Source organism: Vidua macroura, chromosome 3 (genome assembly GCF_024509145.1).
Source record: "Vidua macroura isolate BioBank_ID:100142 chromosome 3, ASM2450914v1, whole genome shotgun sequence".
NCBI lineage: Eukaryota > Metazoa > Chordata > Aves > Passeriformes > Viduidae > Vidua > Vidua macroura.
The window spans coordinates 12,611,135-12,636,481 of record NC_071573.1 but is presented as its reverse complement, the minus strand read 5'-3'; the positions used below and the strand labels follow the sequence as shown (position 1 = coordinate 12,636,481).

The following is a 25,347-nucleotide window of genomic DNA, read 5'->3' as shown; positions in this document are numbered from 1 at the left end:
CATACAGAGAATAACAAAGCAGTGGCTGTTTGCTTTCATTAATCAAAGCTGTGCTCTCCACATACACAAAGCTTGTTTTCTCTGGGGAACAAAGAAGTCACAGCACACCAGAAGGAAACAATAGAGTAAGGAAAAACAACAACAGCTGGCAGAAGCAAAGTGTTTTCTTTCCTGTTGGAAGAGTAAAGCCTCCTGGTTTTGACTTCTGATTTTTAACTTTCCCCCTCAAACAGGAATAAATTGGGACTTGGCTTACCCTAAGTCCTGGAAGAGGAAGGAGAAGCAACATATTTTGATGAGAAAAAGCTATCTGGGAGGAAGTGGAAGCTCCTACCCCACCCCAGCATCAATCCACCATGTCACAGTGTGCAAAGGTGAGACTCTCCACTGCAGCAACAGCTATAGTCTTGCAGAGGAACTGGCAGCTCTGGCACAGAAAGCACTTTTGAAGGTGCTGATGTAACTCCAGCAGGGGCTCTCTGAAGAGCCTCCTGAGTTCCCGCTTGCTAGGAACAAGTTTACAGCACTCTTAATGCCCGTACAGAAAACACCATCCTCTTGCAGTGAGGAGCGTGAAGAAAAGCAGAAGCTGTCAGCTTGAAGAGATTACATTCCCAGCAAAAGGCTCTTTTAATTTGTCAATCTCTTTGCATTTGCTAGTCCAGGACTGACCCCCCTGTAGGAACCCTAATTCTTAAAAAAAACCCCACTAATTATTTTTGCAGGAATGCAGCTATTCACCAGCTAATGCTCATGACAAGGTAAGACACCTCTGGAGATTGCTGCTGTAAGAAATCATCAATAAACTTTTGTGAAGCAGCAAGATTCACTTTTAGATAATTTGAACTATGTTAGGCACAGATAGATCTTTATCAGTGATCCTCAAAGACCTGGATTCAATACAGAAAGCTTTTTCTTCATCAGGCTTGTTAAATTTGTTTGAAGCACTAAAGGAGAAAAGCCATTATGTCAGATTCCCAAGTGCCTTTCCCAAGTGCCTTTGCCTCGTTTCCAAACCCGTGAATCACTAGCAGCATCTAGTGGCTGCAATAAATCAAAACAGATTTCCAGGTTGACTGTGGCACAAAATACAGACAAATCAGTTCTAAATGATGTTTTTAAACTTAGTTACATGACTACCTTGAATTACAGCAACACCAGCGTTACAGAGATTCTCTCAGATACTTATGCTGTTACTGTAAGCCACTGTTGCTTCCATCAATCTGGATTCATCCCCAAGGACAAAACAGGTAGACTCTGCCATCATCATAGCCTCTGCTACAGTGATCTGAGCACAGTAGCAAGAACCTACATTTCCACAAGGCTGGAGAGCATCAGGAAGTTCCCAGAAGCAGCATACCAAGTTCACACAGAGGAAGGAACAGAACAAAAGTCAGTAACTGAAGATCAGTTCCTGCCACCCACTGCTGTTCTGACAGCCCCTCAAAGGACAAAATGCATGGTACAGCTGGGACAACTACAAAGTACAAAATAAATAACAACAACAAAAAAAAAAAAAAAAAAAAAAAAAAAAAAAAAAAAAAAAAAAAAAAGAGATGAAGAAGACAAATCCCCATGAATTTCCAGCTACTGTAGCAACTGCTTTTTACTGTCAAGGAAAAGAAACTAAAGCAAACAGAACATACAGATACTTTTATTGCTCACCTTTTATACAACGGCACACCTTCAGCCATTTCCTTTCACAGCTTTTTGACAATGTTTATGTACACAAAAAACCCAGCAAGAAGCATTATGTGGCTTTCAGTAAAGAAAAAAACCCAAACATTAGAACACCAAACTCAGCCAGGTTTTGTTTTCTGCAGCAATAATAAAAGGGCTTCCTCTAGGCAGGAACTAATCTTCCCAGGCCGTAGTGCATTTCTTTAAAAAGACAACCCCCAAAACAAATTGCCCTAGATTTGCTGAGCCAGTGGTATTTAACTTGCAAATAAAATAAACTTCAGTTTGTCATTTCTTCTAGCTGATTTCAAGTAAAAATTAGGTTTGGAGGAGGAGCAACTTGTTTTGGATGGATGCAGGTCAGTTTGAATTGCTACACCTAACTACAGGCCTACATACACTATCGGTTCACAATTTAGCTTAGTTTGAAATTATCTTTGCAGATTTTGGCGGCGGTCAGTCTTCGGAGTTGAGCAGGTGTGAAAACGTGGTTTAGCAGGAGATAAGGCTACTGAACATGGCATCCACAGTAGAGCTCAGATAACACAAAACCCTGCTTCTCAGAGGAGTTCCCTGTGCGTGCACACACACGCTGTAACGCCACTGACTGAAACAAGAGGTCAGCAAGAAGAAAAGCAGCACTCCAGACTGGTTTAGAACATGTAACTCAATAATGATTTGAGGGAGAAAATGCAGAAGTTCTACTGTGTATTATAAGAGACAAATTTGACGGGTGTTGGTATTTCTCCAAATCAAAACAGAAGGCAAACACAGCAGCCATATTTAGAACAAAAGTGTTTTGAGCAGAGGGAACCAGTCCAACATACAAAAAGCATGGCTACTAGTTGATGTTTAGGATGCAGGGAGTAGTGACAATGTCTTTCATTCAGACAGGTAGAGGTGGGTAGAAAGGAGAGGTCTACACGAAATTGTGCTTTGCTCTGTGCCAAACATCCCACCCAAAAGATTCTACCTGCTGTGTACAAACCTGTACTAATTCAAGCAGCATTTAAGTCAGGCCTCTGAAACCAGGTTTCTATTATGTGAGCTCTGCTGAAGTCTAAATTTTTAGCAGCCTCAGCTGGTGAAGTGTCTTCCTTGTCCAAAGCCAGACTGATTATACTGATAACCTCCATGCTGGAAGTGCTGCTCAAACTGCCCTCCTTGATTAAAGTTCTGACCACCTCTGCCCCCCCAGCCGCCTCCTTGACCTCCTCGGCCACCGCGACCGCCACGGCCACCCCTCCCTCCTCCACGTCCACCCCCTCGGTCACTGTGGGACCCACCATCTTGGTATCTGTTGTCTTGCTGGTAACCACCACCACCACCCCCCTGGTAACCACTTCCAGAATAAGAAGACGACTGGTAGCCACCATAGCCTCCTCCTTGGTAGCCACCACCACCATGGTAGCCACCTGTTTGAAAACCTGCATCTCTGTAGTTGCTCTCCCTGTAGCTGCCATCCTGGTAACCACCACTTCCGCCATCTGTCCAGCCTCCTTGAAGCTTGTTTCCTCTTCCTCCTCCTCTGCCACCATGATCATAACCACCACGTCCTCCTCGTCCCCCTCGATCATGGCTTCCTTGTTCATGACCTCCTCGCCCTCCGTATGATGAGTCATAGCCTCCTCTTCCTCCTCGGTCATGACCCCCGTGATCATAACCTCCCCGCCCTCCATAGGAAGAGTCGTAGCCACCTCTACCTCCTCTGCCACCGCCTTGCTGCGAGCCACCCTCTGGTCTTTTCTGCCACGGTGGCATCTCAGGAGGTGGAGGTTCAATTTCATTGGGCCTTCCTCCTCTGTCAGGCACTCTGCCCATTAGCACCTGCAAAGGGAAAGGGAAAACTGCCGTAGGAGTTGTGACACCTCACATGAGTCACATTTACTGAGACACACCACAGACAGCACTCACTCCAAGGTTTTTACATCCAGGCAAATTTTGAGTGTTTGAACGTGACAGACCTCTGTGTCCAGTTAACAAAAGTTAAACAGGGATTATCTAGTACTTGAAGCACTGCTAACAAGACAAGTCAGGAGAACTGTGCTTTGTGTTCAAACAGCAGGCACACCACCATGGGCAGCACCAATGCAGTCTTTCACTTAACTCTATTAGTGCAGAGTGCTAAACTCAAATATGCACAAGTACAATGCAACACACTCTCTCTCCTAACTAGTGCTCTGAATTCCTTTAGAAGCCATTGACTTGGTAAATAAAGGGCAAAAATTTCTATTTTTCAGTGAGGATATGCAGAAACTTAACGACAGGTGTGAGAGAGCACCAATCAGAGTGGAACAAGATGCTAGAGGTCTTTAGCTGTCTAAGGATGATGTGACCTTAGAAATTTAGCAAGGCAAAATGGGACAGGACATTTGTACTGCTTGAAGTTTTGAAGCACTATAACAAAGGAACTTCAACAGAAGTAGGCTACTTTGTAATTCATGCTACTGTCTTGGAAGACGTTTAATATTGATAATGGAAATAAGTTAACAGATTATACATCAACAGCAGGGCAGTAGTGCATTCCTACTAAAACATATATACAGTCTGATGATAGGGTCAACCTGTCTTACTACTTAATTTCTTACACACCAACAACACTAAAAAGGTGCAGAAATTATTTGGGTTGGATGGGTTCTGACCAAATCAGTACACCACTATTCTCTCCTAAATTAATAAGAACTTTACCAGAGGTACAGTTGGTACTCAAAAGGTAGAAGAGCATGCACCCATCCCCACAATTTTAAAGCAGCAAGAATGCAGCTATACATAGCTATTGAGCTGCAAATTCAGCACATATATTTTTTTGAGCCTATTACTCTTGTAAAATCATAATTTTTGAAACAAGGCAAACTGTTTTGTCTAAGTCATGTTTATCCTGTGTCATTATTAGAACGATACATTTGACTGTAATCTATTTGTGTACCCAGGGCAATCTAATTTCTGGGATCCTTGCCTTGTGATCTTAGTACATTCTATTTACACAGACCAGAAACACAGTTACTATGTAGATGTTATTTTAGACATGGTGGCAGAATCAGGTAGCAGTAGAGCAATGGCTTCTGTAATTCTGGCAAGACAGGGCAGGCCTACTCCCACTGAAAGCAATCCAAGGTATTTCATCAATTTTTAGTGCCCCAGAGAAGGGACACTGTGAACCTCAACAGCTGAAACTGTGCTATCCATAATACACTGATGCATTATCTGCAATATATAAACACCAAGTTTCTTATCCTTTATTTCCAAATTCCACTTACAATTCTGAAAAAAAAAAATAGGATTTACTACTACATTCAAGTTACTTAAATATTCCTAAAAGAACAAGGCATTTGTCACCAAAGGTACCTTATTAATGGCACATGCAGTCTTCTCTCGGATGGATCCGCTGCTTGTTCTCATAATCTTTGACAGATCCTGCCGAGCTGCCAAGAGATTTGCAATTGATATAGTGCACTTAGTAGATAAGAGGGCACGTTTTGGCTGGTAGACTTTAGCCAGTTTTTCTGTTTGACTCTGTTGAAGCAAAGAAAAATAAAACCCAGTCAGTTAAAGCAATGGGACATCTCATGAAAAGAATCAAATCAGCACTGAATAACAAGCCACTACTGCAAATAGAACAAAAAGTTAATATAAAATCAGTGAGAACCACTTTATAACTGATGATTACTTCAATCAAACTAGCATTTGTCACATTAATTTCTTAAGTAAATAGGAAACACAATTCAGACTGAAATGCCAAGACACCAATGAGCTGACAATTTCAACAACATACACATCAGACTGTATTACTTCCAGGCAGTCAAACACAGAATAGAAGTGTGCCATATAGTCATATGAATTACTGCTAAAATCCAGAAGATACTGGAAGTGAAACATCTGTGTTTAGCCTCCAGACAGCCTTCTGTGCCTTCACCCTGACCTGCACCCATTCCAGCTGGGCCAGCCTCACCCCATCTCCAACACTTAGCAGAAAAAGGCCCTGTTAACTCATTTCACTCATCTTTGTGAAGAAGCTGACTGGAATGAAAGGCATCAAGAGGGCCTGGCAGAGCTTGAAATGAGATCCTACACTCAACTTTGCCTTGTATGCAATGCCTCTTCCTCTACTGCCTTTCAGCATTAACCATTCCAGCCTTTTTGAACACCTCAAAAGTTTTCCAGCTGAAACACAAGAGAAATCTGTACTGCTACATGTGAGTTACCACACAAGTTACATCTCTCTTCAGTTATCAAAAGAGCGTAGTGTGTGATGTAGTTAGGATAAACCACATTGCCATCTGAATGCAGAGGATGGCAGTGGGGACAGGCAAACCTGGTTTTCCAACATATCTCAACAGTGCAAAAACTTAGGAGCACATTTTAAAATCCTAAAATCTTGTTTTCCATCCAAAGGCAGAGAACTGGAATATGGCACTGGGTAGGAGAAGCAAAAGTATTCACCAGAGTACTAGTGTATTTTTCCCTGGTAAGTTTGACTGAGCTCTGAGCACAATATTTTGGTTCTATGATACTGTTTTAGGTGAAACTTAAAATTTTAACTTTTAAAAATCCCTAATAATAGACTGCAAGGTTGTTTTTTTTTTTCCTGGTGTTTCCACTATGTGGAGATGTGGCTATTTCATTATACTATTGTGTTATGATACTTTTCAAATAAAAAAGAAAATTATAATCTTGCTAGAAGTTACTGTTAAAACAAACTGCTTTATATGTCTGGAATAATACAGCAACATTCTCCAAATTTGTATTGTTATGCTTCTAAAAAAATATTTGCATTCTAATAGACATAAATGCATATACACAATTTGTGTAGCTAGTCAAGTCGTTTTTATTCTCTATTAAAATATTTAAACAGTCAGCTAGTTCTTCAGTCATCAACTAAAAAGCCTGAAGAATACAAGGTTTAATAGAGAGTACACCAGTAGAAGTCCCACTCAGATGATGAAACAAAATCGGACAGGTCACAGTTTATTATTAAAGTATAGCTGCTTTTTGAAAAAACACTTATCAAGAAAAAACACTCAATGATTTTATGTGTCACAGTTTAGCACTAATAACTCCATCTCAAACACTGTCAGCAGCATACTTAACACCATGTTAGCAGATCTGGTTTAGTCCTGGAAAATAAACTCTGTGTACTATTTCTAAAAATCCTGTAATTTCTTTCTGAGATATAGGAAATAAGGAAACCATATAATTATTTCTAAAAGCATAGTATCTATCATGTACTCAAGGAAGAACAGATCTCATGTCACAGCCACTTGCACGGTTCAAAGACAAACAAAGCACATAAAGCATTACCCTGTCTATAAGGTAAGAACAAGAAGTGCCTTAGCAGCTTTTCTCATGTGCATCTGTGGAGTTGTGATTGCAGACACACTTTGAGTTAAGAAAATCTGGTCACTGTGGATAGCATAAAGTAAGATAAGGGATGGTCAACAAGAAGATGATTTTCTATCGTCACACAAGACACAGCACTTAATGGTTCACATTATGGTATTCTGAACATGGTTGGATCAGTAATCTCTAACTTTTTCCAGTGGCTTCGGTGTGCAGTTACACACAGTCTGACTTTTCATTTTACAGACTGATTTAAAATCCAACAGATCAGTTCTAAGTAAAATATTTTTAAACATGTTCCATTGTCATAAATTTCTTTAGAAACTCAAAACAAAACCAGACAACGCCTGTGATTATTTTTGACTCATGAAGGACAAAATAATGATGCAGTTTTCCAGAGATACTCATTATAAAGGGTTACCAACAACCAGAACTTCACAGCAAGTTGTCTGTACCTTAGCTCTGTCTGACCAGCCGAAGGATTGCACAGTAACATCCAAACGTTTGACTAACAGTTTTCTTCGGACTTCATATTCGTTGGCTATGGCTTGATTAATTGCTTCAATTTTTTCCTGAAACAAAAATTTGCAAACAATCTATAGATTAAAGTGTTTCTACTTAATAAACTATGTGGATGGAAGAGAGTATGACACAGAGAGAATATGCATGGCTTAAGACTGCAATTATCTACCTTGTCAGATGGACTCACAGCCAAGCTGTGCCTGCTGATGTTATTTTCCTGAACCTTCCAAGGCTCATGTTCAACCTTCTACCATTTCTAACAGCATAAAAACTGCTGAGCTACTTCTCAACATCCACCAGCACAGAGAAACACAGGTGAGAAGATACTACAGGCAACAAGCTGAAGCAAGGGCATACGTAACTCCTAAGAAATAGGGCGTTCGTGCCTTCTTAAAAAGTAGAAAGCTTAAGGATAAAGATAGAGCAAAGATAAAAGACTAAAAGTAAGTACATTACTGCAAGAGGATCTTGATTAAAGCAGTCTGCATACAGGCAAAACAACAAAGTGCCCTGTAGGAAAAAATCATGAGAAACACCTGGTAGCAGACAGTGGTTCAGTTAGAGCAGCAGGTAAGATATGCACCATTAGAGAAGTAATATATATATTTAAAGAGGCCTGGCTGGAGGGAGGGCAGCAGGGCCCACTTCCAGTCTCAACAATAAAAGCACTGAAGGAAGCAGACTACTGGGGAATGATGTGCTTCAGCCTTAAGTGAAAGAGACAAGAGAGACCTGAAGTCTTGCAGCAGCAGCCATAGCTTTGAGCTTGGTGCAGCAGCAGTGATTAAGCCAGGCACTGTGCTCCTGGTACAGCAGGTGACAAATCCCAGCTGGAGAAGATCACAGCCCTGCAGCCTAAGTGTACAATGTCTCTCCCAGGTCCATCCTGCATCCTCACTGCCTCTTGGAGAGGCTATGCAGGAAGCAGACTAGTCCAAGTGAGAAAAAGAAGGGGACATTACAAACAGACCCACAGCTTAGCTAAAAAGAAGCCCCAGAAGCAGACATGACACCATCTAAGCAGGACTAGGTCACACAGACAGTGCTGGAAAAGGGCAGGAGAGGAAGGTTTAAGCTGCTGCACAAGCATGCTGGTCAGCACCACCACTGTAGGTCTCTCATTTTGGAAAAGTTTAGCCTGCACCTGGACCTAGAGATTCATGAGTCTAAGATCTTATCAGTTGCTGTACATTTACTGCACCAACATATACTATATATTGCAAGAAATTATCTTCTTGTCTCCCAAAAGAGAAAAATCATTTTGCAACACAGAGTCAAGATCAATACTTTGTACACTTGAAAAAGGTAAATGGGCTCTAATACCTGCAACTACTCACCCAGTGAGCTGGTCCCAGTTGTTTCTTTAATAAAGGTTTTCCAACATGATTAGGTGGAACCTTTGCTAGAGTTTCCTTCAGCTGTTAGGAGACATATAAAAATATAAGCTGTGGCTAAAAAAAATTAGTTTTTCAAGATTCAAATTAAAGGAGAGAACTGCTAGACAGTGAAAGGCATGACACAGCAACCTCTAGTATCAAGTTATTTTCTCTGGAACAGAGAGCCAAGCGCACGTCTTTTGGAAAGCAACTGTTTTTAGATTTCTGGTAGTCTCAGCTATAATTATTTAAAAATTAAGAGAAGGGACTACAGAATAGATCAACAGTAAAAACAAAGACACCATGAGGTACTGCTACTCTTGAAGCCAGTGGGATTATTTTACACATCATCTCTTTAATCCAGAAGAAAACCCACATTTGTATCAAAAAGCTTATTTTAAGATGATGTAAAATATAACATGACCCAAAGAAGGACCCCTCTTTACAATCAAAAGGATAAAAATCTTTGGTATGAAATTTTAACTCTATCTTGCATTTTAGGAGTTCGGGCACAACTTAAATTATCTATCCCATCTCAAAATTTCTTAGGACTTTAAGGGGGAAGAAATGGAGTGGCAGTGACAAAAACTTCTGAAGCAGTTTGGAAAAAAACCACCAACCTGTTCATTCCAGCATGTGATCTAACACATTCAGTGACCTGGTTTTCCAATGATAGTGAGCCAAATTTATTTAAGATTTTAAACCTAAGTGCTTTCAAATAGCAGAGGCAGTTCATTCAAGTATCAGCAGTTCCTTTTCTTAATGTGGTGGATCATGAACAAAGAGAGTCAACTACACAAAGAGCCTAACCCAAACTATACTACATATATGTGAAGAAAAAGTTAGCTTGATTTTCACACAATCAATCAGAATATTGCCATTCTAAGACTCACTTTTTATAAACAAGAACACGGTGATGTGTTCATTTACAAAGTGAAATAAGTTTTTCAGTTGTTAGCTCGCTTTACTTTCTCCTTCTCAAGTACTGCTAACAAGTGAAGTATTCAGCCTGTAAACACAAATTATGTACAATTTCTGCTAAAACCGTAGTTTAGAAAGTCCTGATTGTACTTCATTACACTGTAAGGATGGTTAAGGAGGAGGGAGCTTAATGTAAGTCATTGAGAGAATATTCATTTAACTGTACCAGACAATGCAAAACAGAAGCATAACAGAATCCCCAGATTAAGAGGATTTTAATCTACTTTATATTCTGTATTTTTAGAGAGTCTCTTTCAACAGCAAAGCTTCCTAGCATTGTCCATTATTATGAATATTTCCTACCTTTTATATAAAATAGAAGCACAGCATTTCTTATGTGTCTGTGTAGTGCTCACAATAATTCCAAAACTAGAAAACAAACTGCTTTCATTCTACACCTTGGACTCCTAATGGAAAACCATACTCCTCCTCCTCTTAAACAGGTCAAACCAAACTGATATCTTGCATAGAAACAAAACACTATTTTCAGTTTCTTGGTTTTGCTTAAGTAAAATGCAACTAAATGGTTTGTCAAATTCAGAGTGTTTTGGGGAGCTTTGCATTAGAAGGGACCCATACCTGTTCTTTAAAGTTAAGGGTTGTCTTCTGCTGTTCTGCTCTCCCCTATCCTGCAAATTAAGTCACTAAATGTGATTTCAAAGCTTTCTGTCCCTGACCTTTGGTATGTGTACTGGACAGCCCATTCCATTTAATTTCTCTGATTTATAAAAGTTACTCAAAAGTAAATTTTTTTTTTAAAAATCACAACAGCCTGAAGAACACACACATGCCAGGAATAAAAATAACTGGAATCACAAGAAATTATGAAGTCTTAGGGAGAAGATGTTAAGTTTTACTTTAGTTACACCACCTTTTAACCAAAACATCTTTAAAACATTAGGTTCCCATACAAATTTGTTTAGGTGTATTTATTGAAAAACATTTCTCTTTAACGTTTTTCCTGAGGCCTAAGATGAACGTCTTCTGCAACAAGTGATGGCATCAAATCTAGAGCAGTCACCCTGGAAAGCAATGATAGCAAAAGTCCCTGACCTCATGCCTTGGCATGGAAAAAGCCTTCAAAATAATTTTCAAGATTCTGACTCTTTGTATACGCAGTAAACCACATTAACTTTCCTTCACAATTCAAACACTGGAGTTGCACAAGAGGCAAACCTCACCCAGGTAGCAGAACTGTTTTCCATCAAAGCAATAACATCATAAATACTCAAATTTTTCTTCCTTTGGATCTTACTTTTTTTTCAATTCCGCTGAAGAACTGGAACATCGTTATGTTGGCAGGAGGCTTGGACATGCCTAAAGCAATACAGATGCCTTTTAGCTCCTGAAAGACTTCACTGCCACCCCCTTCCTGGGCTTTTTTAGGAGGGGCATTCACACACAGCATTCTGGCAGCTTCCAGTTCTGAGATGAGGTATGCTGAGGTAAGAAAAATTAGATTTGACTATCAGATATAAAAGAGTTATTTTAGAGCCAGTGAAAACTCAAGTGCTTACAACCAACAAACATGCAAATTGACTGTTTTAGATAGAGTGAGGGATAAAAATTTTGTATCTACAGAACACTCATATTTACAATTACTCAGTTCAGTGCTAGAAACACAAGAAACAGAGGACAGGTTTAGTACAACCAATTAAAGTCTGGAAAAATTCCAGCAAGTATTAATCCCAGAGTTCAACAGAGCACAGTTCTTTTCCTTCAGGTTTTACCCAGCAAAGACAGGAACATGGAAACAAGCAGGATAAGGGACTGAGATGTGCATTTTAGGGTAAACAAGCACTTCTTGAGGCTCTAGGAAACAAGCAAGGTAATGAGTAGCGAGAAGTGAAATGTCAGATGAATCTCCTCTACCTCCCCACACAAAATGTAGAGTGGAAGAATAATCCCACCGAGAAGCACTATTGAGAATTCATGTTTACAATAACTTCAGAAAGGAAGGCTGTAACTGAAGAAATAGAAGCTAGAATAGAAGTTAGAAGGCTGAAGTCTTCTTCAATATCAGAACTGTAAGAGCCTACTATTACATTGTAACTCCTTCCTCAAACAAAAAGAGAAAAATCAGAATCACAATTTCTGAACACGGTATATGTCCAGAATTTCAGCATCAGGTGTCATTTACAGTGATATAAGTTTACAATTATACTAACAGCCTTTGTTTGTTTTGCAGGTGTCACAACTTTAAGGTTTGAATTTTTAAAAATGCACAAGTTTAACAATACTTTTCTCATTAATCATAGTGAGTGGCCATAGCAATAACATACATAAACACTTCTAAAAATAAGAAAAACTGATACTGCAGACACACTTATGAGCAGGGAAGTAAACCCACAGATACACAAAAGAAGGTTATTATTTATAAAACTGGGACAGATAAAAAGACTAAGAAAAGAACACAGTGTTTTAATGATCTTTAGAATGTCATCTGCTAAAGATACAGAATACCTTATAAATAAAAAACTTAGGATATGTAAAACAGTGAAGCATCCTTTGTAAGTTCTTTCAGCAACACTTTATATAGGTTTTTCTTACATTGAATTTTCAATTATTAACACTCTTTTCAGGTCTACTGAAAAAGAAACTAGCAGGAGAATTTTGTTTCAAAAATTTAGAGATCACATTTAAGCTATCTTCAACCTCCTCTACCAAGAATTTTTTAAGTCTGTCACTAAGATGAATGTTCTTTAGATAGCTATTCTCTTTTTGCACACCTTTTCTGAACCAGCCTGAAACTCTTGTACTTTTGTTTTGTAGATGCTAGTGCCTAACATTTTATTCTAGTGATGCTGCACATTAGACAATCAATCCTAACTACTTGGGTTTATTTGGTGCTTTCATCTCCCAGCAATACTGCTACATCTTCCAAGTGACATAAACTTTGCTGCATTTCATTAAAATGTAAAATACCCTGGCATTTCACTACAGAGGGTTACCCTGTTTCTCCTGAAAAAGAACCTAGTTTTATGGCTCACATACAACAGCATACCTAGGATACCTAGTAAGTTCACTTAACACAGCTGAAGAAAGCTATGCAACTATGGTGGTACACAAAAAAGGAATTTGGCACTACTGCAATTTCCCATTTGACAGTAAACACAGCATTCCTGCCAGATGGGATACCAGAGTTCAGCTCCTGAACACAGCCTTATATTACCAAAATGTACATCCCAAATGACCTCTGGGATAAACTGTGTGTCACAGACAAGCCAAATTTATTGAATGGCTTGGCTTACAGAAAACAAGCTGAAGAGAAGATAGTTTGAGCTACAAACTATTTCAAATGAAACTACCTCACTTCATCTGACATTTTTAAACATACTATAAGAAATATTCAGATCAAGTCTAATCATCTTTCTCCTACTGTTGAAATACAGGAACCTACTTTGTAAATAATTTCTTGTATCTCAGAAGGCAGCAGAACTAAATTTCTGTTTTGAAAAGTTAAAGAATCAGCAGCAACTGAGGAAGCAAATAAAACATTAACTCAGCTTGATTTTAAAATTAGTACTACAGTTTCTAACTCAAGCTTGTATTTTTTTATTATAATGTGAATTAATGAATTAATATCACATACCTTTTAAAAATTCAAGTACTATTTCTTCTCCTCTAACATTTCATAGGGAGAAAAAAAACAATTTAGCTATTGAGATCTGATGGGTGGAAAAAGGAAGACATCACCATTGCTAATGTTAATTTCCTTTCAATCAGCAGAAAGCAACAGTGAAGCTATTTACTACGGATGTTGATCAAAAGAACTGGGAATTGGGATAAAACATTCTCTCTTTCATAACAATTCCAACTGCTGTCAGTGTAGGAAAATGCAAGTTCTGTTACACCTTGCAAGTCATCACAGTGGGAGCCTCTAAAGTTATGATGCATCTGATGTTAGTGGTCATTTTTACAACCATGCTAAGTAGAGTTCAGTGGCTAAATTCTGGCAGGAATCTTCAAATAATTCCCTCTTTGTTGTGCCTTTTGAGAAGTAATAGGGCAGGCTTTTTGTTAACCTGTGAAAAAGGTTAACACAGAGTATTTTCCATCATATACTGGGTACGTATTGACTAATAAACCCAGAAGTAAAATACTCTAATGCTGTAAATTATGGTAAAAATAATGCATATTTTTAGGTAACTGTAGTGTAGTACATTGTGGTAAAGTAACCAGTAACTCATTAGTGTAAGAAACAATACTATAAATCTTGCAGAAAATCAGGTTTGCTTGCAAGCACCCTTTTAACTTACTAAGCAGCAAGAGACAGTTCTTTTGATTATGAAGGCGTTTTGTCACATCTCCTGATGTTAATGACGTATATGGACAGTTCATTTCAGACAGCAACCCACTCATTTCAAGCTGAAATTCTTCTGCTTCATTTGGACCTTAGAAAAAAAAGAATAATAATTCATTCATTGCTAATTGCTAATATATAGGGGGTGTGATTAGTATGAATTAGCTATTTAAAAAATATGTATTTTGCTCAAGTTGTTATTTAACATTAAGACCCATTTTTAATGGAGGCCAAGTGCATTTCTTGGGTTCCTCCAAGACACAGCACAACCTATTTGGAACCATTATATGCTCCATTAATATAAAATTATGTTTCACTGACTGCTTTTCCAAGCTACAACAGACAGGCACGGGCAACTTCTACAATGAAAGGGGACATTAAAAACTATCATGAATAATAAATATGGTTTATGAGGTCTCACTTTTTTTCTATTACTTCTCCCTGTAAGCTCTCATTTGTCAACTGATTTTATTTCATATCAATATCCGGTAAAATAAGAAAGTCACATAAGCCAAACCTTAGACTGATATTTCTGTCAAAAATACTGACATTACGGAAACTAATCAGAATTTATTAGGTAAAAAAAACAGTGACAAGAAAGAATTTGTTAGGTTAAAAAAAAAAAAAGTGATGAGAAATAGCATTTTTTTATCTTTTGGGAAGAGACTTCAACCCCAAATGTCTGTTATTCCTAAAATCAAGACATACAAAATGAAGGTAGGACTTGATGGTACTCCAGCTAACATGTTTCTGTCACTGTGTTTTATGAATTTGAGATAGATGTTGGACTATTTCTGGATTGTATTTTTACACAAAACAAAGAATAGGAACCTTTTACTACTAGAAGGAGTGAGATACTGTACTGTTACACAGAAAGAATATGAAATACACTCAAAGAAGAAAGAATGAATATGTCAAAAACAAAGAGAAAGGAAAGTAACAGATGCTGAGGTAGAAGGCAGCAACCTTTGGCCACTGAGTAAATACAAAGCTAAGCTTATGAAAGCATTATGAGTTAATATATTAGATATTCAGGAATATGGGTTATCACACCAATTTAATAATTTAATCTGTAGATTGTCATGACTAGTTGACCAAAATTAACTTTTTTTTTTCTGAAAGCTACGGTTTGCTTCCTCTACCAAAATGAAAAACAATCATTTTCAGGCTCCTTCTCAAAAATTCACAGCAAGCACCGAGTTAAGGGAACTAACAGTAAAAAGAGAAGATATGGTTACTGTAGTCATGAGAATGTAACCTTGAACAGTAGCATTACTGACATCAAAATTACAGACAGAAGCATTGAAATAAAAATATTCTCATGATCTAGTAAAAATCCCACTAACAGTAATGTTTCCCTAAATCCCTCTAAGAACTTTAAAAAAATATATGGTTGAAAAATTAACAGAAAAAGCTAATTTCAGGAGAAAGACTGTTTTATCACCACTATTATTTCAACCTCTACTGGCTGTTCATTAGGCAAATTTGAGGTGGGAAATATCTAAAATCTGGCAGCGTGCAGACAACACTCCCTGGTACAACAGATAGGCCCAGCCCTAATCTCTGTGGCATGCAAGAACACACATTAAGTGCATGTTTGTGCTGGAGTTATGACTACTTACTGTTGGTTGCCTGCACGTTCTCCTCTAGTTTACAGAAGAGCCGTAACTCCGATACCAACCAAGCGCAGAGTTTGGTGAATTCAGGGGAACTGGCTCCATGGGAGACTGCCTGAGCCAGCGCTCTGTCGTCTAACAATGGACCTTTGTAACTGAGAAGCAAAACAAAAAGCACAGTTTATTAATGTTTGCTGTGACCAATGTCCTTTGACAGATTTATTTTATGCCATATGCATATTGAGAGCTACAATCACAACACATCTGCAGTGCTGATCTCATGGAAAGGGGATTCCTGGACTGAACTGTAGCAAGAACCACATTGAAAACATCAGAGTAAACGCAGAATTTGTGTGCACATTAACTTACCATCACAGAGACTGTGTCACAAAATAGCATTATCAAAAGTTTCCTCCACAAGAATGTTACCATGTACAGTGGCAACTTCTCTGCCACCACCTCCTGAAGATGTTACTGACAATAGACTATCCAGGGCAACTGCAGTCTCAAAGAATCTTTCCTGAGTTCTACATACTGCTTTACAGGATGTTGGATAATTACTGCTGAACAAGTGCATCTTTACTGTCATTTCCTATCACGTATGAAAGGGCAGCTTTACAAAACAAAGCCTTTGATAGAAATATTACAACAGTGATCCGCATAACAATATCATCTCTAGAAAAACCAACCTCCCTAAATATACACAAGAAATATTAAGGGAACTGGTTCTTTGCATAAGCAAAATAAGCCAAAAATCAGACCTACTGAAAGAAAGGGATAAGTTTATAGACCAGATCTCAGAAAACATAGTTTTCAGAACATCTGTGTACTGATAATCTCTCAGGGGGAGAATGAAGAGTTGGGAGAAGGCTACCTTATTAACCAGGTAGAAGCACAAGTCAGAGTTTACCTCAGTATTTTAGAAAAAACATGTACAATATTATTTTGAAATATTGCTCCCAAAAGACAAAGACATCCAAGAGTGCTCATAACTAAACGAAATCTCTCTTGGGAACTTCCGGGTAAAGTCATCCACTACCTCACAACAATCCAACAGGCAACTCCTGGCAAACCTCAGCAATAAAAAACCATCTCAAACTGAAATGTAATTCTCCTCACTCTGCTCCTGTGCTTAATACCACATACAAAGGATTTGGCCTTCACTGTAGTGGCCTATTACCTCAGCCACGTAAAAAGAAGAAGCCACACTCAAAAATAACTTTTCCCTCACGGAGCAGCTTGATTGGTGACAAAGTTAATCTACTGGCAGCTGGTGGGAAGCTGTAATCTCATGTATTACAACCCTACTGCATGACCACAGCAGGCTGGACACTTCAAGAGGCTAATTGGAGCAGGTTTCAGTCCCATCCCATCCCTACATGTGCAGGTCTGGGAACACCTGGGACTCAGAACAGAAGCATCCAGTTACAGGTCAAAGTAGAAAGGAAGCAATGACAAGCCTTTTGCTTTGGAAGAATTGGGATTTAAGTCCCTGCTCAGATCTTCTAGAGGCACCTTTTCTCGAATTTTTCTTTAACAGAGGTACCATCTTGAGTGTGCAATTTCTTATAATTATGACTTCAGCTACACATCAATCTGGCCAATAATCCAACTTTCAGATTCCTAACTGCAAGCAGTTTTTCCTTCTGTTTCTGCCAACGGCACGTGTTCCAGAGCTACACTCTCTTTTGGTAACTTTGTGCTATCCCATCTGTTTGCTTTTTCAACAGTTCAACAAACTGATGTACAAAACAAGAGGCCACCATCTGAACACCTCGAGCACAATTACAAAGAGAAACAGCTCTCTAACATGTAATGCTATGAGAAAAAAAATCAAGTGATATATTCGGAATATCTTCAGTATCTGATGAGAAAAAATAAGTTGCACCATGAAGACCGTGGAGCTACTGCCAAAGCATAAAGCCTCAAACACCCAGTCTTTCCAGACACCAAGAATCAGAAATCCTTCAGACACATGCTATAGTCTTCCCAGTTGTTACCAATATTGCTGAGGTCTCATGTCTTTCATCCTCCAAATTTACTTTTTTCACTGTTGTCAATTTTGCTTCATATAATTTATGTGTTCATCTACGTTCACTGTTTGCTTTAAGTACTTATGTCAAAAATCAACAACACTTTCTGTCTATAATTGCACAAATCAGAAGCACAAATCACCACTCCTTCAAGCCATAAGTGTCCTTTTAAACAGAAAAAAGAAAGTATTTTAATTGTGACAGAGCTGCCTTTTCACATTTCAGTCAAGAGAAATACCTGCTAAAACAGAAATCTATTTGTCAAGCTTTGCAACTATCATCACTAACGTACCCTGGAAATACAATCTTTGTTGGAGCATAATGACTCTAGCCACAAAGTGATTTACGGGAATGGGGCCAATGTGAGTAAATACAGCTGTTTGCATAGAACCAGCAGTAGAAGTGAAATTGTAGCTGCCTGTCCTCTGAACTCTCAACAGTTTACAGACATGGGAGCTTACAGCAGGATGTGTTCTCCATGTTCTTCCTTTCATGCTTATGCAGCCTTTCCTGACTCTGACAAAGTAACAGGTTTACACAGCAAAAGTTTCCTGTGCTATATTACCCTTTAAAATATGTAAAGAAAAACACTTGCTCATTTACAATGCTTTTTCTCCACCCTCCCCCCCAAAAAATATAAAGCCTGAAAGTTTTTTTATGGTCTGATGTATCTCTTTATCCTGTCCCACCCTCAGCTAGGGCCGTTGTGCAGAACAGAGCAGCAACAGACCAGATGGCATTCAGGAATCAAGGGGATCAGCTCGCACGGAGAAACGACACACTCGCCAAGGCCGTGCAGCTTAAAGCCTGCCCGTCTGGCTTGGGGCATCATCACCAGCCCCGCTCTGGGGACGGCTCTGACGAAAAGGGACCATTCCAGGCGCTGCCCTGAGCCGCGGCCCTCCGGAGCGGCAGCGGCCCGGCCTGTGGGGGCGGACAGCGGCGCTGTGTCCGTGCCGGGGCCGCCCTCTGCTCCCGGCCCACACCGGGAACGCCCCGCACCCCCAGCCTCGGACACATACCCCAGGTCCTCCAGCGACTCCAGCACATCGTTCTCCAGGAGCTCGAACTCCATTCTGCGGCGGGGCACGAGGGGTGGACCTGCGCGACAGCGGGACTCAGCGCTACCAGTTCTCGCACTCCCACCGCCCGCTATTCCCCCCTTCTCCAGCCCATCCCGTCCTCGTGGTGGAGACTCAGCTCTCACCCCCTGCCCTGCGGTGAGGGAGAGCTCCCGGCGCCGGAGCCCCTCTCCCCGCGCCGCCCATGCCCGCTCGCCTCCCCGAGCCCCGCGGCCCCACGCACCGCGCTCGCAGCTGCGCCGCCGACTGCCGGGTTGGCATCTCAGGGCGGGGAGCGCGGCGCCGCAGGCCCCCGGCCTCCCTCTTCACCCGGCTTCTCTAGGGCCGCCCTCCCCGGTGCCTGATCGGCGCCGCCTCCGTCCGCGGCGGTCTCCGCCTATCTGCCGAGCGGAGCACCATTGCTAAACTGGGACACGCATGCGAGACCGGACAACGGGCCGTTTTTGGGGGAAGAGGAGCCCGGGACGAGCCAAGGATCTCACTTTTGTGTTCAGGCGCCGGTAAGGTCAGACCCGGAAGCAGGCCTCCTCCCTCGCCGCCGCGCAGCCCGCGCAGGAATGCGCTGCGGCGAGCGGCGTCGCGGCAACGGGCGGGGGCAGGGGGAGAGGACGGGGCGGTGGAAGGGTCAAATCGCGCCAGGGAACGAGAGTCCGTCCCCACCCTGCAGGACCCCACGACGCGGTTGGGACCACAAATCCCGGCATGCCTTGCGCGCGACAGGGCTTTTCGGGGGGGCACCTGGCGCCGAATAAAATTATTTAAATTAATAAATCGAAGGCGTTTCAGTTCAATTACTAAATGGAATCCGCGGGTCTCGTTTCTCCCTCTGCTCCATGGCCTGGCGGCGCGGGCTGCAGCGGGACGTGGCCTTTAGGGGTGCTGAAGGCAGCGCTGGGCGGGCTGAGCCTGCCCGACTCTGTGCTGGCCGGGAAACTCCTCGAGGCGACGCTCTGGCAGCTTTTTAAAAATTATTTTAACTTCGGGGGGCGGGGGAGGGGGTGTAACAGCGTTCACTTTTTCCAGTTGCCAGCATGTCCAGAGGGAAAGCCGTGCACGTGGGTACAGATCCAGCCCTAGAAAGCTCCGGGATGGGGCCAAAGGCGATCATTCGGCTCGCAGCTGCAGCCCCCTCCGGCAGCACCGCCCGGCTGCCTGGGCCGCAGCAGCCCCACAGAGCGCACGTCAGCGCCGGGAAGGAGGCACGGTAGGACGATATCTTGGGATGGCTACGCCGTGCTAGGGAAAAGCCAAAACCACTCGTGCCAAAAATGATCCCAGTTAGTCACCAGCAGCGAGCTGGTGCTGCAGGAAGGGAGTCCTGTTCTTCACGAAACTGCCCCCGGCAGGCACAATGAAGAAAAGCTGCAGTCAATATGTGAAGGAGCCTCAAGATAGGTAGGAGGATAAAGAGTAGGGATCTTAAGTCACCAGTTCTACTACTAAAGACATATCAATTTACACATTTGGAGGAAAATTGCCTCCTATTGCCTCCTAAAATTTTATTGTCAAAGGAATAATACAGGCATTCTGCTTTGTGTATTTGCTTCTAGTTGTATAGTGGTTAGTACAGCATAGCCACAGCCCGCTTCGATTTTTTAAAAAGAAAAGAGATAAAGGCTTCTGGCAAGCTGCCTTATCACTGCTGGGCTATGAGAATTACCTGATTTTCATTTAGTCCATTCATTTTTGATCCAAAGCATCTCAGGTGTTGTGCTTGGGAGCCTCGGCTGGGTGGGTTAGCCTAAACTGGAGATCTGGGCAATTAGGATTTTCCTCACAAATTCAACACTGCTGCTGAAAGCTTGTGACCTTTTGCTTGTTTGGTCGACTTCGGGAGTTCTGTTTGGTTTTTGTTTTGTTGTTTTGCTTTTGGTTTTTTTTTATTTTTATGTAATGGCTGGGTTCATCTTGCTTGCATGGGTGGAAGTGTACAAAGCTGGGTAGTACGTCCACAGTCTGACTCTGCTCAGCTGCTTGTGGTCATGATAATGTTTAGCCCTTACTTCTGAACCTTCTTTTTTCTTGCCCTAAATATAGGGTTTAAAAGCATTCACAGGAGCAAGCAGTACATGAAATAATTAATTTTGTCACATTGACACTGTTCCTGGGTCCACTGCTGAATCTGCACATGTTGAGAAGCGAGGATTTTGTGCTAATTTCAGGAGGACATTTGCTGTCATTTTACATTTACTGCTCAGATAAGCATTGGCACAGAAGGGTCATATTCATCTTGGCACCCAGCTGATGACATCTGCCTTCTGAAGCAAATAAATGTATTTTTCTCTTGGGTTCAGTTGTGCCAACACTGCAGGGTAGGGACAGTTTGGAAGGCATCTTCTCCAGTCTGTATCACTCAGTTCCATGACTGCTTTAACATCCTTTCTGTGCTGTGAGGACCAATATTTTCTTGAAAAACATTGGATCTTGTGGCTGGGGAGAACAGTTGGACGTGTGATGCTAACTTGAGCAGGCAGCTACAATTTTCTCCTGGGGACAGGGATGAGAGCTTTGCTTTGTCATTGTCTCTTATCAGTCATGATTGTTTCTTTTCCTACCAACACAGAGTTTTCATCACGCAAATTTTGTTGGCATGGGAGGTATGAATGGCCACTGTGCAGCATCCTGGCCCCCTAGAAGAAATAAATTTTGACATTGGACAGTTTTTGAGTACTTCTTGAACAAAATAATATTGTCCTGAGCAGTTTGCTGTTGCACAATGAGATCCAGAGTTCTGCAGACAGTTTACTTCTGAAAGCAGCTGCCACTTGGGCTATTGGCTCAGGGAAGAGCTGTAACTGGGGTAGATTTCCCTAGGCTACACAAGGATCTGCAGACTTGTCAACCTGCACAGCTGAGCTCAACTCTCCTTGGGTTTGTTCTCTCCCTGGGATAGGTTTGTTACACCTACTTCCCTCCCTGCCCTGACTCACAGAGAGCTGGAAGACTGGGAGTCCAATGTCCCTCAGGCAGCTTGACTGCAACGTCCTGGCTGGAGCCATCCATGGACTCCATGCACTGGAAAAGCCATGTAGTACTGATTTCTCCTATGGGAAGAAGCAAGCCAGCCCAGACTGCTGCTGTCCTCTTCATGGGACCCCTCTAAACCCCTCCTGGCCCCTTTAGCCCCGGAGGGATGGGGATGGTGTGGTGGATATTGGTCAGGTGCTTCCAGGCTGTTACATACAGGTTAAGGAAGGTGGCATCCCATGCATGCCCTGAGGCTCTGCAACTCAAATATATTTATTCTGAGAGGTGTGAGGTGCTCCACTGCTTGGATGCCACTTGTCATTAAACAAAGACAATTGGTTTCCTGTGTACTTGCCTTTTGTGATTGATTGGTTTTGGTGTTTGAGATGCTGTGAGATGCTCTAACTGAAGATAAACTACTTCCTCCTGTGCATATTCTCTCACAGCTAATAAAGTAAGGCTGTAGCCCCTCCTTCAGCTTTGCACCAAAAGAACCTGTAACCAGTGTGGAGGAGGCTTGTTGAACTTGCCCAGGTCACTGAAGACACACCCTGATGGTTTAAAACTCACTTCCATGGGAAAGCTAGCCAAAACCAACAACTTTAAGGCAAGTTTTCTTTCATGACAGGCAAATTATTTTCACAGGGTTTACACCACCCCACCTCAGGTCTTGCCCCACAGGTTGGCTCTGTGGTTGTCAGAAATCCCATGACAGAGACATGAAATATGAAATCTGTACTTGCAGAACAGCATGAAACACACATAAGTGTTAACAGATGCAGAGTGGTAAAGTGCTACTAAGCGCTTTTGTATCAAAACTGATTTTTTTACTAATTTCTGTGAGGATGCTGCAGTTTCCTCAGTGTCTAGATGCAACAGAATCCAGCCACTGTGCTGCAGCTAAAAGCCCACTGTCTGCCAGACATACAGCTGGATTTGCCAGGTATCGAGGAATGTCAGTTCTGGCTCAGAGCATGCTCTGGTTAGCCAAATGGCCTGCTGGATACCATGAAAGATCAAGAGCAGGACAATGACAAATGACACTTCCCCTACTACTCACCCAGCTTCTGACTACTTTCAGCTCTCTGGACTTTCTTCAGTCCTTACTGCTGTGCCACAAGGTTCTGCCTGAGAGGATCAGAGACCAGAGGGTACCAGGGCCAGCTGACAGGGGGACTGCCCAAGGCTGGTTATTGAGTGGATGTGCAGTCTGTGGGTGCCTCTTTGTGGGTGCCAGCAAACTGAGTGGGGCAGTGAGCCTTGAGGTCTTGCCATGACCAGGTGTCTGCAGCTGGTGGGAACAAGGATCCAGGGCTGGCTACTGGATAAAAGAGCATCTGTCCTGTAACTAAGGAGGCCCATGCTGTATGTCTTCTCAGTATGCTCTACTGCAGACATTCATTCCAGAGAGGGGAAGAGGATTATGGCATTGGTCCCGTTTCCATTTGCAGAAGTGCTGTTTTCTAGTTTTACATGTGTTTGTCTGTGTGGCTGGCCATGTGCACACACATCAGCATGTTTGTGTGCTTACTGGGAGTACACACACAGCCTTCATGCTGCCTGGACCTGGCGAGACAAAGATGCAGGCAGCTTCACTTCTCTTGGGCTACCAGGTTTATCAACTCCAACCAACACTTCTACTGCAGGCAGGAGGTAATTTCTGCTGAAGAACATGGTTAAAATGCAGCCTTTGGGTGGCAAATAACTTTTTCACTACCTGTACAGACCATGTTCCTGAATATTTTCTAGAGCAGCTGGATCTCTGCTGCTGTGATGCTTTAATTATGATTAAAGTTTAGGCCATCCCTTCTAGGCAGGCTGTTTGAATCCACCCCTGGATTACCCCTCTGTTGGCCAAAAGATGTCAGTGCTACAGTAATTAGTTTACCAGTCAGCCTCTGCAGCAGCAATGAAGGAAGGAGAAAGAGGATCTATAACACAGCAAGCTAAGAGCTGACAATTCAGTACTTAGGATTATACTGATGGGTATGACTGACTGTGTGAAGTTTGTGTGGCAAAAATAAGAATTTCTAAAATGTTCTTCCCTGAGCAGCAGCAACGAGCTAGTTTGTGGGGTTTTAGTCATATATAAAGCAGGATGAGTCTATCTACACACGGCAAAGCGATCTCTTACACATTATTTTTGAGAATAATCAACAGTTATAATAAATCTTTGGGGAAAAAAATAAGCACGGGCTGTCTTTATTCTTTTACATGCCTGGCAGCTGCTGTCAGGATATTTTTGTTGGTGAAACACAACACCACTTCCCTTGAGATGAAATACTTGTGACAAGAGTTAACAAGGCACTTCTGTGAACACATGACAAAGAAGTTTGCATGAATAATTTAACAGGGTAGCTGAGTTCAAAAATAGCTGCAAGATTCCAAATTAAGTATAGAGACAGGAGCTTTAAAAAGCCTTTTTCTCTACTTTAAGCAGCTTTTCCAAGGGATACAGAAAGCCTATGAATCAAGTAGCTTCAGAATCCAGCGCCCTCTCTTGCCACTATTAATACCTTGTAGTAGCCTGCACTTTTAAAATCCTCTTTAGAGAATAATTTTTAAACAAACAACACTCAGGAATCAGTATTATTTCATAAAAGTTTAATGTTTGTTTTTAAAATAACACTATTTAATCAAGAAAGGAATCCACACATACAGAGTCTTCTTGGATGCTGGCAAAGGAACTTAAATTAGAGACATACCCATGACCAGCAGGTTTAACCAGTAAGAATATAGAGACTCACTGATTAGTCACATTAATAATAAGAAAAATAATGTGCCCTCCAAAGAGAAGAGCAAAAGATACCATTCCAGTCATGCAAATCTGCACTCACCTTCTCAGAACAGGTTTCCAGAAATCTGGCAAGTGAAGATAACATTTTCTTAGCTCCTGTGGAAAGTAATCAAGAGACAAAGAGGCAAAGACTTGTTACAGCAAAGTATGTTCATCATAAAATCCGACTTGCTGGAGCATCTGGTGGGTTTGACTGTTACAATCCCAAATTTTAGGCCCTTTTAATTGTTTCCCTCCCCTCCATCAAAACCCTTCAATAGCTAAACAGCTAGTCTGCAAGGAATTTGTCAAGCTGTTAGACTGGAATGTTAATGGACAATGACTCAAACAGCCACTTGGGTGCTTTTGCTAAGATGTGCATGTCACAGCCCAGGTGCAGAGGGGGCTACAGGTGGGGTTTGAGCCAGATAAGGGACAAGGTCGATAAAAAGACCCTTTGGAAGTGGGGTAGCTGGGGAGGTATCGGGGCATTCACACATAGGCCTGAAGGTGTTCATCCCTCAAGACAGGGCATAAAATATGCTGTCATGAGAAGCAGCTGTCATGTCTTAGAAGGTGTCATAAACCACAGAGCCCCCCAAGCTGCCCTCAAACTAATTTCTGAGGCCTTTCACCTATCCTTTCTCTGTTTTTTCTTTATACATTTTCTTACA

At 41.6% G+C, this 25,347-nt stretch overlaps 1 protein-coding gene across 2 annotated transcripts; it reads right to left on the bottom strand.

The window, feature by feature from the left end:
* Positions 1-1,638: 1,638 nt before the first annotated feature.
* Positions 1,639-19,492, bottom strand: FAM98A (family with sequence similarity 98 member A). Of its 2 annotated transcripts, none has more exons than XM_053974061.1 (9): positions 19,413-19,492; positions 18,871-18,949; positions 15,822-15,970; positions 14,156-14,290; positions 11,152-11,336; positions 8,877-8,957; positions 7,473-7,589; positions 5,026-5,193; positions 1,639-3,507 (listed from the first exon to the last, which is right to left on the bottom strand). In XM_053974061.1, the coding sequence occupies exons 2-9, from the start codon at positions 18,921-18,923 to the stop codon at positions 2,758-2,760; spliced, it is 1,638 nt and encodes a 545-aa protein (XP_053830036.1). In that variant the 5' UTR covers positions 18,924-18,949; positions 19,413-19,492; the 3' UTR covers positions 1,639-2,757. The 2 variants fall into 2 exon arrangements, with proteins under 2 accessions (XP_053830036.1, XP_053830035.1); XM_053974060.1 differs by lacking the exon at positions 19,413-19,492 and adding an exon at positions 19,154-19,244.
* Positions 19,493-25,347: the final 5,855 nt, after the last annotated feature.